General features: G+C 43.6%; 1 protein-coding gene across 2 annotated transcripts in view; it reads left to right on the plus strand.

Annotated features, from left to right (window-relative positions):
• PPP6R1 (protein phosphatase 6 regulatory subunit 1) overlaps positions 1-14519 on the plus strand; it is a 79508-nt gene that overhangs the window by 50668 nt on the left and 14321 nt on the right. The window contains exons 11-18 of one of the 2 annotated variants that reach the window (XM_066607751.1): positions 505-569; positions 1634-1749; positions 2226-2311; positions 5996-6085; positions 6647-6744; positions 12477-12500; positions 13832-13889; positions 13979-14124. In XM_066607751.1, coding sequence (XP_066463848.1) covers positions 505-569; positions 1634-1749; positions 2226-2311; positions 5996-6085; positions 6647-6744; positions 12477-12500; positions 13832-13889; positions 13979-14124 — 683 coding nt within the window. The remainder of the gene's footprint in view (positions 1-504; positions 570-1633; positions 1750-2225; positions 2312-5995; positions 6086-6646; positions 6745-12476; positions 12501-13831; positions 13890-13978; positions 14125-14519) is intronic. The other variant, XM_066607752.1, reaches the window with a different exon arrangement.

The raw sequence follows: 14519 nt of genomic DNA on the forward strand, positions 1-14519 counted from the left end.
CAGACTCTGGCATCCAGTTACCATGGCAACTCATCGGCCCTCCGCAATTACATATTGGAGGGCTGATGACATCAGAGGGGGCACCCTGTCGCTGTCTACCCTTTACATGTGGTGATCAACATTGATTATAGCACGTAAGGGGTTAGCGCCAGGGATCAGTGTTTTCACTAATCCCTGCTGTTTCGGCCAGAGGCCAGCTGTCGGTCACACTTGGCTCCTGCTTGGCGCAGGAGAAAAATAAATGGCACCAGACAAACCCCTTTTAAGGAGTTGTAATAATACATATAACCTATCTGCCCCCCCCCCCCCCCCATGCCTTATTGGGGATTTTGAAATTGAGGTAGAGCAGAGTGCTGATGCAAAGTGTAGTCTTTATTATGGAAGAACATCATCTCACATTGATTTTAATAGGTGTAGCTCTTTGATTGCAATATGTACATATTTATTATTATTAATACGCATTCAGATTTGTATAAAATCCGTATCTGTGTCTCTCTACATCAGCTTCTACAGAAATGCCAGCTTGTGCAGAGGATACTTTCGGCATGGGAAGATAATGAGAAAGAACAGTAAGTGTTTATATTATCACAAGGACTAGATAAAGTATTTTTATTGCAGGGTTATAAAATATGTTGCTCTGGTTTCAGAATACTCTAGATTGCAATAGGAATAGTCACTGACAAAATGTTACCGTGACAGCTTCTTTCCTTGTCTGCTTCCCTGATAAGGAGTTGATCTCCAGCGCTGCACTTGCTACCAGCAGTCTCCATTGGTATTGTACTTGGAGATAACATTATTGGTTTTCAATTAAAACAGATGATCTTTCCTTGATATTTCCTCTGTGAGGGCCTTTCACATAAAGGCGCTTATCTTGGAAAAAATGTCAAGTAAAGGTTCACTCATCTCCCAGTGTAAATGTGTTCAGCTAGAAAGGCCTCAGTAGTCATTGATTTAAATCTTTTATGTTCGCCTAAAACTTTTTGGTTGTCACCATGCTATCCCCTCATGGAAAACTGCCTCTGTTAGCTGCATTGTCCTGACTTACAATAAATTTACAGTGGAGTGTACGTTGAAGGACCTTTTTTAAAAGTAAAAAATATATATCCACGAAATGGTTAAAAAAAACACTACATGTTAAATGGCCTTCCGTTCCTGCACAGCCACGCGACCACTGTAGCCCAATCACTGACTTTGGCTATTACTTGCAGTAAACGCTGTTCAGTGGAACTTGGGTGCCAGGTACGTACTTCTGGCTGCGCGTCCAAAACTGTAGGTGTGAAAAATATATTCAATAGATGCATTGTGCACGTTAATTAAGTTGCTTTTAAAAAGAACCTGTCTGTATGATATGCCACATAGCTGTTATCAATGGCATCCAATCCTCTGCCCATTCTTAATCTAAAGGGGAGTGGTGTTCTAGAACGCCTCAAACCCTTTCATTCAGCAGCTCTGTAACATGGAAGTTGTGCTGAAGATCTAGAGTTCTTCTAAACTCCGACTTAGGGACCCTACTGGTAGCCTATGAATTGTTGTGGATTTCCTATTCAATATGTCTAACTGAAGTTATTTCGGAGAAGGGATTTGAATATGCTCATTGTTGATTTTCTTTACATTAGCTTTGTTAATATTTTAGGTCAGAAGGTGGACGACGGAAAGGCTTTATGGGTCATCTCACAAAAATAGCAAATGCACTGGTCCAAAGTTCAGAAAAAGGTCCCAATACTGAACTCATTATCCAACTAGTTAAAGGTGACTGTAATCTTTCACTTGAAATGTTGAAATGCATCTTCATTGTGTTGAAAAACAAATGCATACTTGTTTGATTTAAAGGCCTATTTTGACGGGACGAATGTCTGCCAAACGATGCCCGAAACTCGCCCCCGCATGTACTAGCTCGCGTGCTTTTACACAGGAGCGAGTATCGTTGCTTCACAGCGGGGTAGCTGCAGGAGATTTCACTCCTCGTTCTCCCCTGCCCTTCTTTATTCACTTAGCAAAGTGGCCATTCAGTACTGAGCAGCTGCTATTTACGCTGAGCGGCTGCTATGTTAAGTGAATGGAGAGGGTTGGGGAGCGGGAGGAGAGAAATCTCCTGCAACCGCCCCGCTGTGAAGCAACGATGCGCGCTCCGGGTACTTGTGGGGATAAGTGCTCGACATTCGTCCCGTCTAAATGGGACTTAAGACAGTTGAGTTTAATTCTGACCCCTTTTTATACATTCACAGAGCTCTCAGATGAACAGCAGGAGCAGTGGGAAAGCTTCATCTCAGGATCTCTTACAGAAACTAACAAGAAGAACACCGTAGACCTGGTAAAGATTCTGTTTTTACTTTTGTTGTACTTAAAAGAACTTGAGGGTACATTATAACTTCCAATTGAATCGAAGGTCCGTGAAGGGTTAAACTCGTAGTATAGAGTGCCCACTGATCTATTTTCCATACAGCACCCATCTGTAAGCGGATCGATAGCTCTGTGGCCCAATCGTGGGGGTGCTGATATATTTTCATGGCATCAGGGAGTTTAACAATGACCCCCAGATCTGTATGTATGTGAATTGGGCTCACTAGGCTGCCTGTACGTATTACACTGACAGGTATAGTGCACAGCAATATAGAAGTATTGCAGTGTATTATCAAAGCAACTAAATGATCTCGGTTAAGTGTCATTGTGCAACTAAAATTAATTTATAAAAGGTTAAGCCTACAGAAAAATGACACAAACTAGGAATGCTTTCTTTTTCCCTTGCAAAATGTTTTGTTAGGGGGGGGGGGGGGGCAAAAAAGACAATCAGCATTGCTACAATCATTTACTATAGAATTAAAGGCATTTTTTATGCAAATACTACTGATGATTTATCCTTAGGATAGGTCATCAATAGCTGATTGGCCTGGGTTTACAGCTCCCAATCAGCTGATCGGGTGCCCGCTTTCTGTCGGAGCTAAAGCATTTGGCTCCAATCCCTGCCTAATGGCCGGTAATTGTAATTGCAGTTGCAGCTCTCTGACCGCTGTGTAGAAAACCTGTTCTTTTATCCCTCACAGTCAGCATAGAAAAACACCAAAAAAGCATTGACATAATTGCCTCCAAAAAAAATGTGCTCAGTTGTATGTGTCCTGGAGTGGTGCCAATGAAAACTACAAATCATCCTGCAAGAATACAAGCAATCTTGAAGCGTTGCTGGCTGAGAAATAAACAATTTTTTGCTACGAATTTGGTAACTCCACAGAAAAGGGGTTACATGCTATTTATACCACTCCTGTAAAAACACTCATGGCTACATGGATGGAAAAGACAGGTCTTTCAGAATGTGGGGATGAACAAATAATTCCTCAGTCCATAGGGTCCAAAATTTTAACCTGTTTATGACCAAGTACTGTAAATATACGGCACTTGGGCCTGGGTTTTAAACCTGCGTCGTCATAAATATATGGCGAGGGTTTAAAGCAGGCCGGTGCTTCCCCAAGGAGAAGACGGAAGCAGCTTATGAACACCTCCGCCTTCTCTCTTTCACTCTATGAAGTGCTAAGTAGTGAACACAGGAAGCCGTTCTGTTTTCTCTATTGAACCTGACGATCATGTGATCGCTGGCAACCCCTGTTATGGAAGAACTGTTGGATCTTAGCAGACCCAGCTCAGCTCTGTTGTCACTATAGGGGGATTTTTACCTCTGTAACTGGGACTCCTATGGATGCCTCAGGAAAAGTGGGAAAACTGCAAAATTAACCCTTTCCAGTCCAATGTCGGGCCTGCCCCGACATCGTAATTTCCCTCCACAGCTCCGATGTCGGGGCAGGCCCGACACTGCAGTGCAGGAGTTCATCTGCACCCGATCATCAGACACATCGGGTGCAAGATACACTCCTGCACTGGTCCTCATCGAGGACCCCCAGGGAGAAGGCAGAAAGGGTTTTTAACCCTTTCTGCCTTCTCCTTTACACATTACATAGTGCTCAATTAGCGCTATGCAATGCATAGATTTCGGCTGGCGATCATGTGACCGCCGGTGTTACCTGACCCCCGGCGGTCACATGAACGCAGAGCCAGGAGCCTGCACCATGGGAGGACCTGCTTACCTGACCGGCGTCTTGTGCATTCTTCTGTCTCCCGGCCCGGCGATCATGTGACCGCCAGGTGCCACCTGACCCCAGCGGTCACCTGATCGCCGAGCCGGGAGGCAGAAGGAGAATGCGGAAGACGGCGGACAGGTAAGCAGGTCCCTCCCTGCATCCTCCTGAACTCTGTCAGTTCAGGAGGGTGCAGAGAAAGTGTATTTTTTCTCACCCATTCTCCCCAGCTCCAATTTATTTGGAGCTGGGGAGAATGGGTGAGAAAAAATGAATGGATTGGAAAGGGTTAATAAGGAAAAAGACAGTGTGACTGTCCCCCCAGATCTTATATGATGTCATGGGGGACATAATTTTTTTTTCTTTTTACCATAGCTGTGACCTGTAATCTGAGACTATACAAGTTTATATATGAAAACTACTGAAACAAACAAAATGAGAGAACCCATTTCAATTCTTTAGTTTAGTGTTAATTTATAGTTATTACATTAGTACATGGGGGGGGAAAAGTTAAATCACTCTATGTCATGAAAAAAAAATGACAAATAATTTTGGTAGTCTAAAATAGGACCTTAAAACCACCACTTGTCTGGTGCTATAGGACTGAAACACTCCGGTCAATAAGGCTTCTGTCCACAGGCGTTTTTGCATTGTGTTCGCCGCGGAGATAATCCGTCCACAGGGAACGCAGTGCACGCTATGGAAAGCGCAGCCCCCCTGTCCACGAGCAGAGAATTATAGCGATTCTCTTCGCGGCCGGCAAATTGCAGCATGCTGCGAATTGCCGCAATTCTCCGCGGTGAGCCTATCTGTGGTCCCGCAGCGGAGATCTGCCACGGGATATCGCAGCCTAAGGGGTAAAGTTGTTAGTTCTTATACACAGTGGTTGTTAGATTATACTCTTGATTTGTGTTAGAGGAGATTTCAAGGGCGCCTTATCAGTTTACCATTTTAGCCCTTTTTTTCATAAGTTTTTTTTTTTTTTTTGTTCTAACATGAAATAACAGAACATGTAAATTACATAGTGGAAAATGTCCCCAGTGCACAGGGTGTACAATACACAATTTATGGCCCACAACTTTAGTATAGACAATCAAGTAAGTCAACATGTAGTTCACATTCCGTCATATAATGGGACCTGGGTATGGTGTTGACTGGCTAATTTGTTTGAATCCGAGCCTGCACATGTCCAACTGGGAGAGTATACCAAGCCTTTTATTATTTTAACCCTTTCCAATCCAGTGTCTACCCCTGTCCGACATTAAGATTTCCCTACATAGAAACTTGTTGGACGAGGTCAGACATCAGAGCTAACAGTATACATCGCAGCGCTGTCCTGTATACTGTAACCTACATATGCAGAACAGCCTCCGACATTGGAGTGCTATCCTGTGCATTGTAACCTACATATGCAGAACAGCCTCCGACATTGGAGTGCTATCCTGTGCATTGTAACCTACATATGCAGAACAGCCTCCGACATTGGAGTGCTATCTTGTGCATTGTAACCTACATATGCAGAACAGCCTCCGACATTGGAGTGCTATCCTGTGCATTGTAACATACATAGGCAGAACAGCCTCCAAAATCTGAGCGCTGTCCTACATGCTTTTAGAAACATGTGTCTGACCTCGTCTAACATAAGAGCTATGCATTGAAATCTTAATGTTGGCCTGACCCTGGATTGGAAATGGTTAATTTTCGAAAAATTGTTAATAAAATCGCCATGACTGTTTATTTCTACGTGTTTCTGTTGAGTACTTCCAAGGAATCCACAATGCACTTTCCCACCCCCAAAAAATGAGCTGGGGAGTGTGCAGGTGGCAGGGAGTTTGGATTGTAAAGGGCTAATCCTCAATTTTGGTATTTTGTATTTTGCAATCTTATCAGTAAAGAAAAAGAAAAAAATGATGTACATTTTTTTTCTATAGGTAAACACAAGAAATATGCACTCTTCCAGTGATGATGAAGACAGTGACCTGAAGGAATTTAACTTTCCGCAAGAGGCAGTTCTCCAGCAGGTGACACAGCAATTGTTTCTTACATACAAGGCACACTAAAATTATGGAATAGAAAACATCATAACTTCCTTGTCACTTAAAGAGCCCTGCCCAGGAAAATAACTTTATAAGATAGGAACGGACTTCTAAATGAAGCTTTGCCAATTATTGGTCATTTAGTAATACACTTTCACTTAGGCCTCATGTCCACGGCAAAATATCATTTAAAATCTGCAGCGTTTCTCCCGCACGCGTGATCCGCACCCCATAGGGATGCATTGGACACCCGCAGGTAGTTAAATACCTGCGGGTGTCATTTTCCCCTGAGGCGCGGATTGCGTGTGCGGGAAAGCACCTCCAGCATGCAACATTTTGGTGCGGGTCCCCCGCATGCTTCTATTGAAGCCTATGGAAGCCGTCCAGATCCGCGGCACAGCCGCAGCTGAATTTCTGCTCATCCTGTGTACCTGAATGATTTCAGAAATTCAAAGTTTGATAGTATATTTATGTACTTTATTCTTTTGAAGTAATTGATACCATGCATTCCATTTATGTACATTTTATGTGTTTCTGTCCCTCTAGGCTTTTGTTGACTACCAAATGCAGCAGATGACATCTGCTTTTATAGATCATTTTGGGTTCAACGATGAAGAGTTTGGAGAGCAAGAAGAGAGCGTAAAGTTAGTAATAATATAGTTGTGCATATCATTGTCGCACTTCATCTGCTTTGTCTCCACCAGCAGAATGAGTGGAGACATGGGGTGGGCGCCCTTACACGCCTGTAACAGGTGATTAACTGGCTGGGCAACACATTAAGGACTCTGGAGGCCGGTGCACCGTACTCGGAGGATGGTCTTTTTTGAAGTAGCATGCCGCTCCTTGGCCGGCTCCTCCAGCTGTGCCATGGTGACACTGGCATGCTGACAGCAGTCCGCACATAAGCAATATAGCTGCATCTGTAGCACTCCGCACAATGTAGGGCAGCATACTGCTGAAGCAGTCCAGCTGTTTCCACCAGAGGCTCGTCCACTTGCCCTCCGCCGGCTGTAACTCGGCGTCCCCACTAGCAGACATGGCAGTCCAGCGGTGCCATGTCCCCACACGGCAGTAGGGGGGATTTTGGCAAAGGGAGATGGGTGGTGTACACAGTGCCAGTGGTAGACGGGACCAAACCACAGCCACGAGAGTGACAGTGGGACGGCTGATCAGGGCGACGGGAGCAGACATGTCAGCACGGCGGCAGGGAGTTGTGTGACTGCAGTGGCACGGGGAGAGATTGACAGCGGGATCGGCTGATCAGGGCGATGGAGTAGACATGGCACTCAGCCGGCTGGGACATGTGCGAGTGCAGCGGTGAGGGCACTTAAGTGAACACATGTGTAAGCTTCTTAGGTCTCGGGGATGGACGGTACATCTGTCTCCGGAGAGCTGGCCAACCAATGAGCAGATATGCCCATCACCTGGGCGTACCCTATAGCTGTGCGCGCTCAACCCATGTCTCCACCCTCACCCCTCACATCCAGTGGAGACTAGATGCACCAGTACCCTTCGTACCTTTCTATGGTTGTCTAAAACCACATGTTGCAGGCTTTTGTATATTAAAGTGCATCTGTCATCTGAATATGCTGTCCTATGTGAGGGCAACATATTTCTGGTTTGGCACAAGGAGCAGTGAAAAAGTACAGTGCATAGCTGTAGATTCACTGGATTCATGATGGGGAACGCTCCTTTGTAAGGCGCTCCCCTCATGAATACAGCGAACTCCTTATTATACACTGTTTTTTCTGGGCTCCTATTCTACAAATGAATTGTAGCTACTAGGAGTACAGACCTGTAGATGTAATATATAGCTCTTACATGGGAGAGCATATTCAGCTGACATATCTGCTTTAAACAAGCATATGCGCTTATTGTATATATGAAATGACTTGATCTGACCAGGGTGCTAATAAACATTTTTTCTACTAGATATATTTAATACATAAAATGCTGGTAAAAGTCTTAAATGAAAGTATTGGAACAGCAATTTATAATCGTCTTCACCTTTTATATTTCCTTAAAATTGGTTGTCTTGTGACAGTGCCCAATGATCAGCTGTTGGTTGTTAAAGCTGTGACCAGCTAGACCTTTTCCCTGAATGGCCATAGATGTGTAATGCGTGGATGTACCAAATCCACCAGACACCCACTCCACCCACTTTTTGTTAGATTTCACACTACCGAGTAGTTGTGTAATTCTTTCGCACCATAATTCTGCAACTTTACTTTGGCAACCCCTCTTTTGTTATTCATTTCAATGTAATGAGTGAAATCCATGGCTAAAGCGGCACTAAAAAGGTGCAGATTTCATTGCAAATTTTTGTGTGCAATTTTACTGCGGATTCACATCAGATATTTTATACTGTGTGTTGATTTAGCTTTTTATAGTGCTTTTACCAGGGACAACATGTTGGGCACAGATGCCCAACAGGCCATCCCAGCTATGATCGTTCTGTGCTTTTACACAGCAACGATCGTCACTAGTAACTGGAGACGAAGTGGCCCGCGTGCATTCACAGTAAACGGTCAGTCATTCATAGCAGATTCACTGCCTGTTTACACTGGCTAATCTGTCTAAACAAACAACAAATTTATCTTTTGTCCATTTGTGCCAGCATTCAAACTGACCGATGATCTCGCAGAATGATTTCTCAGCCAGTGTAAACGGGCACTTAGCGATTCTTGGTTCATAGAGGAAGTTTCTGATCAGAGGGACACTCCTCCTATGATCTTTGTGCCCAATAGGACATATGTAAATAGGCCTTTTTTTTTGTGGTTTTTTTTTCCTCCTCTTTTGGGATAGAATTACAACTTTGATTTTAGTTTTACACAATTATACAATAGTTGTGTGTGTGTGTGTATATGTGTGTGTATATGTGTGTGTGTGTGTATATATATATATATATATATATATATATATATATATATATATATATATATATATATATGTATATGTATATGTGTGTGTGTATATATATGTGTGTATATATATATATATATATATATATATATATATGTGTATATATATATATATATATATAATATGTGTGTGTTTATATTTATATATATTATATATATATTATATATTTATATTTATATATATATATAATATATATATATATTAATATATATATTTTTTTTTTTTTAAGCCAGCATGTTGACACTAATAAAATTAATTATCGTTTACACAAATTATACCATATCTGTTGGATTAGGGTTCTTCTATAAGGTTTCTCACTAAACTTCCCGTCTGTTGCATTGGAGGATATCAAAAAAGACCGTGGGTATAACTATTGCCGCTAGGAGGCGGACACTAAGCAGAAAACTGTTTATCTCTTGCTACCTACTATACCCCTCCTACTAGCACTAAACTAATCAGTTTTAGCTTAGTGGTGCCCAAAAAGACGGACCCGTCCAACCTGTTCTGAATCTGAAGAGGTTAAATCAATACGTCGAGGTTCAACGCTTTCAAGCCTTTGCACTCGCCATCCTATCATCTGGACTTTCTGGGTCTCTCCTTTGATACAGCTTGTGCCCGGGTTCTACTCCCAACACAGAAATTGCACCTCATTCGGGGGCAGGTGTGCTCCCTGCAAGCTTGGAATCCTGGAACGATCTGTCACTGCAAAAGAGAAGAATACACAGCAGCACTCAAAGTAAAGCCCCAGCAGGGGGAGCCTACCCCTTCTTTTTTATGGAATGATCATGTAATAAGATCATATTGAGTTTATGAATCTTTTGTATGCTGCCACTTTTTTCATCATTTTCTGGATCTGTCACTGCATGAGATTGCTGGGGCCGATGGTTTCATCCTTTTCAGGAGATTACATTCGATCAGTTTCACATCTAACCTCTCCAGTGGACCATCTTCTCCCTGAGGGACAAATCTGCAAACACTCTCAATCAAGAGATCTGACTGCCTTGCCAACTTTAGCGTTCCCTTCCCTAGAGGCTGGACTCTGCACAGGTCCTTCTGTCGTGCTCCTGTCTGACTCTTCACTGGCTGGTGCTCACCATAGAAGCTAGCCTACTTGGCTGGAGGGTATTCTGTGGAAGCTCATAGTGCAGGGAACTTGGTCCTCCCTATAAGCCTGTTTGAACTGTGAACCTTCAACACTTTGCACCCCAGTTGACAAGACACCCTGTCTGGGTCCAAACCCACAGCTGTCGCATACATAAATCAGTAAGGCGGGACTAACGGGTCAGCAGTCATGGCAGAGGCAGCAAAAGTCCTAGCATGGGTCGAAGATCACCTTCCAGTTGTTTTAGCTGTACACATACCAGGCGTGGACAATTGGATAACTGACAATTCTGAGCAGGGAATCGTTCAACCCAGGGGAATGAAAGTTACGTCCCCAAGTGTTCCAAACTCTTTGCAAAAGAGGGACATTCGGACGTCGATCTGATGGCATCCAGAATGAACAGTAATCTCCCAACCTTTTTGTCTGTCTCGGGATCCCCAAGCTCAAGTAGTGGATGCTTTCGTAATTGCCTGGACAGACTTCCAGTTCCTGTATATTTTCCATCAATTTCCACTCATCCCACGACTCCTGAAGAAGGTAGATGAAAGACTTACCGGTGATTCTCATCGCCCCAGACTTGCCTAGTCTTAAGTAGTACGGGGATCTTGTATACCTGTTGACACTCCATGGTGCCTTCCCCTTCTAAAAGATTTCCACATACAGGGACCACTCTTGCCAGAGTTTGTCCACGCTTGGTTTAACAGTGTGGTTGAAGCCACGGTCCTGAGAGCCCATGGTTTTGTGGAACCTGCCAATCAAACTATGACGAAGGCCATGAAGCCCTCCTCTTCCAGGGTTTACCATTGTATCTGGAAGACTTTTTTTTTTTTTTTTCCCCCCTCTGGTGCAAACAGTGTAGCTTCCATCCTTTTTGTGTTTTTTGCTATCCCATGTTCTGTCCTCTTTAAGCGGGTCTGAACATGGATTTGGGCCTCAGCATCCTGAAGGGTCAGTGCTGTTCATTCTTTTTTTTTTTTTTCTCCCAATGCCCCCTGGCTTCTAAGTCGGCCATCCGGACCTTTCTACAATAAGGTGCCCACTCTGTGCCTCCACACCGTTATCCCGTCGATTTTAGTACTAGATGCATGATGCACTCTGATCCCTTTTGAGCCTTTGTCTTGCCAAGTGGCCTTTTTGGTAGCGATGACATCCATTCAATGGTTCTCTGAGCTTGCATCGCAGCCTTGTCGAACACACCTCCTTTGACCATCTTCCATCAGGATAAGGTGGTCCTGTGCCCTATGCCATCATTTCTTCCTAAGGTGGTTTCAGCTTTCCACTTTAATGAATAAATTATCTTGCCTTCATTTTTCTCAGTCACTCATCCAAGGGAATTATTGCTCAAATTTCCACTCGTCCCACTACTCCTGAAGATCAAGATGGAAGACCTACCGGTGATTCTCATCGCCCTAGACTGGCCTGGTCTTACATAGTATGCCGATCTTGTAGACCTGTTCGTTGACACTCCATGATGAATTTGAGCGATATAATTCTTTAGTGTGAATGCAAAAAAAGCGCTTGCTTGTTAGCAGTTGTTTAAGCTGACTTTTCAGCTTAAAAAAACTATTAGCATGCTGGCTTGTCGTTTTTGTGTAAACGCTCCCTTCTCAGCGCTTCGCATAGGAGGTGAAGCACTGAGTAAGAAGCCAGTGAGCCGGCGGCAAGTCTTTCTGTTTGAATGCTCTGCACGAGTGCTGACGTCAGCAGTTGTACAAAATACTATCGGCCCGTGTGAAAGGGCCTTTGCCATGTCAAGGGCAGGGGAGCCTCCTTCCCGTATTACTGCGCATTCGACCCAGGCAGTGGGTGCTTCTCAGGCAGCTCGCAACGGACTTCGGCACTTCAAGTGTGTAAGGCCACCACTTGGGCCTCTCTACACACCTTCTCCAAGTTCTACTGGGTGCATAACTTTTGCAGACGGCCATTAACTTGACCGCATTTGTCAATGTATTTTTTAACCCTTAAGTATACAAAGGTAAACTCAAGCTGTATAAGTATAGGTGGGGTAGCAGTGTAATCATGTCTATTTACAGATGTTCAGTGTAATTATTGGTAGCTCCCACTATTACAGGGCCAGAGTCCTATCCTCTAATTGTGTATGCTCACCAAAGCATGTGACCCTCACCTGTTGATTACACATTGCTTCGTTTAATATCAACATCTCAAATCACTGTGTATCGATCCTTATAGTAGATTTGACGAGGATTTGTTCTGCATATGAATGGATGCTTTACAATGCACTCACAGATGTTTTTGTTATTGTCCTGTTGGCTCGGTAGTTGATTTGCTTTGCCACCTTTCCTTACCTCCACCTTAGTTTCTGCTATTTCTTTCTCTTTCTCTAACCTGCAGTGCTCACTTTCGACAGCTGAAGAGGTAAAACATACTTACACGGTTATGGTAGGGCACTGCACAGCGACCTATATGCTTCAGTCACCACCTTTATGGATTTTTTTTTTTCTTAATTGCAATTTTATTTTTGGTTATGGCAAGCATTTATTTGTTGCGTGATGTTTGGCTTCAGATGGCCATGTCCTTCTCATCGCCAAATCTGTTGTGTGTTGTAACTATAAAAGTGTTCATGGACCTTCCAACAATATTACTTTTCTGGTGTGCAGAAAGCAGCCTTCCCATAATAAGCAATTATAGCTCATCTATTTTTAAAAATCCCTGTCATTTTTTTTACATTTTTTTTTTTTTTAACGTAACCTTCGTTAAATTTGAATATCAGATGTAACCAAACTGTAAACCACTTAACTCTGGCCCATTACAGGTTTTTCTCGTGACTTAAAGGGGTTGTCTCGCGGCAAACCTCAAAATTTTACCTTACCCCATTCCCCCTGTCACCCCCCTGGCATAAAATAGCAATTTAAAGCGGTTTTTAAACCGCTTGCTACTCACCGATCCAACGAAATATGAAGTTTTAAATATCTTCTCCCTAAGATGGCCGCCGATCCTTTCCCAGGGATGCACTGCGGTTTTCTCCCATGGTGCACCGCGGGTCTTCTCCCATGTTGCACCATGGGCTCTGTGCGTTCCATTGCCGATTCCAGCCTCCTGATTGGCTGGAATCGGCACACGTGACGGGGCGGAGCTACTATGACGACGCGGTGACCAGCTCTCCGGCACGAGCGGCCCCATTCACCAGGCAGAAGACCGCACAACGCAAGCGCGTCTAAAAAAGCAAGAAGACATCAGAATTAGACGGATCCATGGCGACGGGGACGCCAGCAACGGAGCAGGTAAGTGAATAACTTCTGTATGGCTCATATTTAATGCACGATGTATATTACAAAGTGCATTAATATGGCCATACAGAAGTGTATAACCCCACTTGCTGCCGCGAGACAACCCCTTTAACATACATTGTCCACGGGACAAGCTTTTGTATCTTTCATTGTTGGAAGTCCAAAACAGCAGCTGAGATGTAATAGGCGTCACACTTGCACGATATGGATGTTTTTGCATGACTGTAGCTGTGACACGTGTCTCTCATACATTACGTGGCTATAATGACGGCGGTGATGGTATCAGTCGCACTGCATGAGACAATAGCAACGTTCTGCCAGTTCCTTTTCCTTTCTTTAACCAATTCTGTTGTCTTTAAAATGCACAATGGAAATGTGAATTGTGTGTACACAACAAGCAATAGAAGAAAAACTTTGTATCATTCAGTTTCCAATACATTGTTTTTTTTGTTTTGTCAGTGCTCCCTTTGATAAAACTGCCAACATCACGTTTTCCCTGAATGCAGATGAAGAAAGTGTAAGTTTTTTTTCCTTCCCCAGTATTTGTGTTATTTAAAGAAAATAAAATAAATTAATTGTGCTTTTCCATATACTCATGTGTTGCAGCCAAATTCCAACTTGTTTGAGATTTGCTACAAAGAGCGCATTCAGCAATTTGATGATGATGAAGATGAAGGCTCAGATGGAGAGGATATCTGGCAGGAGAAGGAGATTCGTTTTTCTTCAGGCACAATGCAGAGTACTGGCACAAGGTAGTGTAAGATGTATCCCGGAAGCATCCTTGTATGAATGTGACCACCCACCCACAAATGCAAACATGAAAGAGGAGAACCCCTTATAAGCTGAGTGCTAGAGAGGTCCAGTTTCTCAAACCCCTGGCAATCAGCTGAGGTTAAATGTACTAGTATATCGTGGGTGTGGACCAGTTGGAGAGACGCTGGCATGAAGGGAGTGCTGGCCAAGGATGTGCAATCTGCACTCCATTAATTTCAATAGGGCTATCGAAAAATACCTGAGCAGGTACCACTCGAGTTTCTCTGCAACCCTATTGGCTAGTGTTCCATTCAGTCTCCTCCTCACTGCTGTGGATGAACATCCTATGTATGTATGATGCTTTGGGTTTGGGTCCAGAGACCCACGGTCAAGC

Source organism: Eleutherodactylus coqui, chromosome 6, assembly GCF_035609145.1.
Source record: "Eleutherodactylus coqui strain aEleCoq1 chromosome 6, aEleCoq1.hap1, whole genome shotgun sequence".
NCBI classification, from domain to species: Eukaryota; Metazoa; Chordata; class Amphibia; order Anura; family Eleutherodactylidae; genus Eleutherodactylus; species Eleutherodactylus coqui.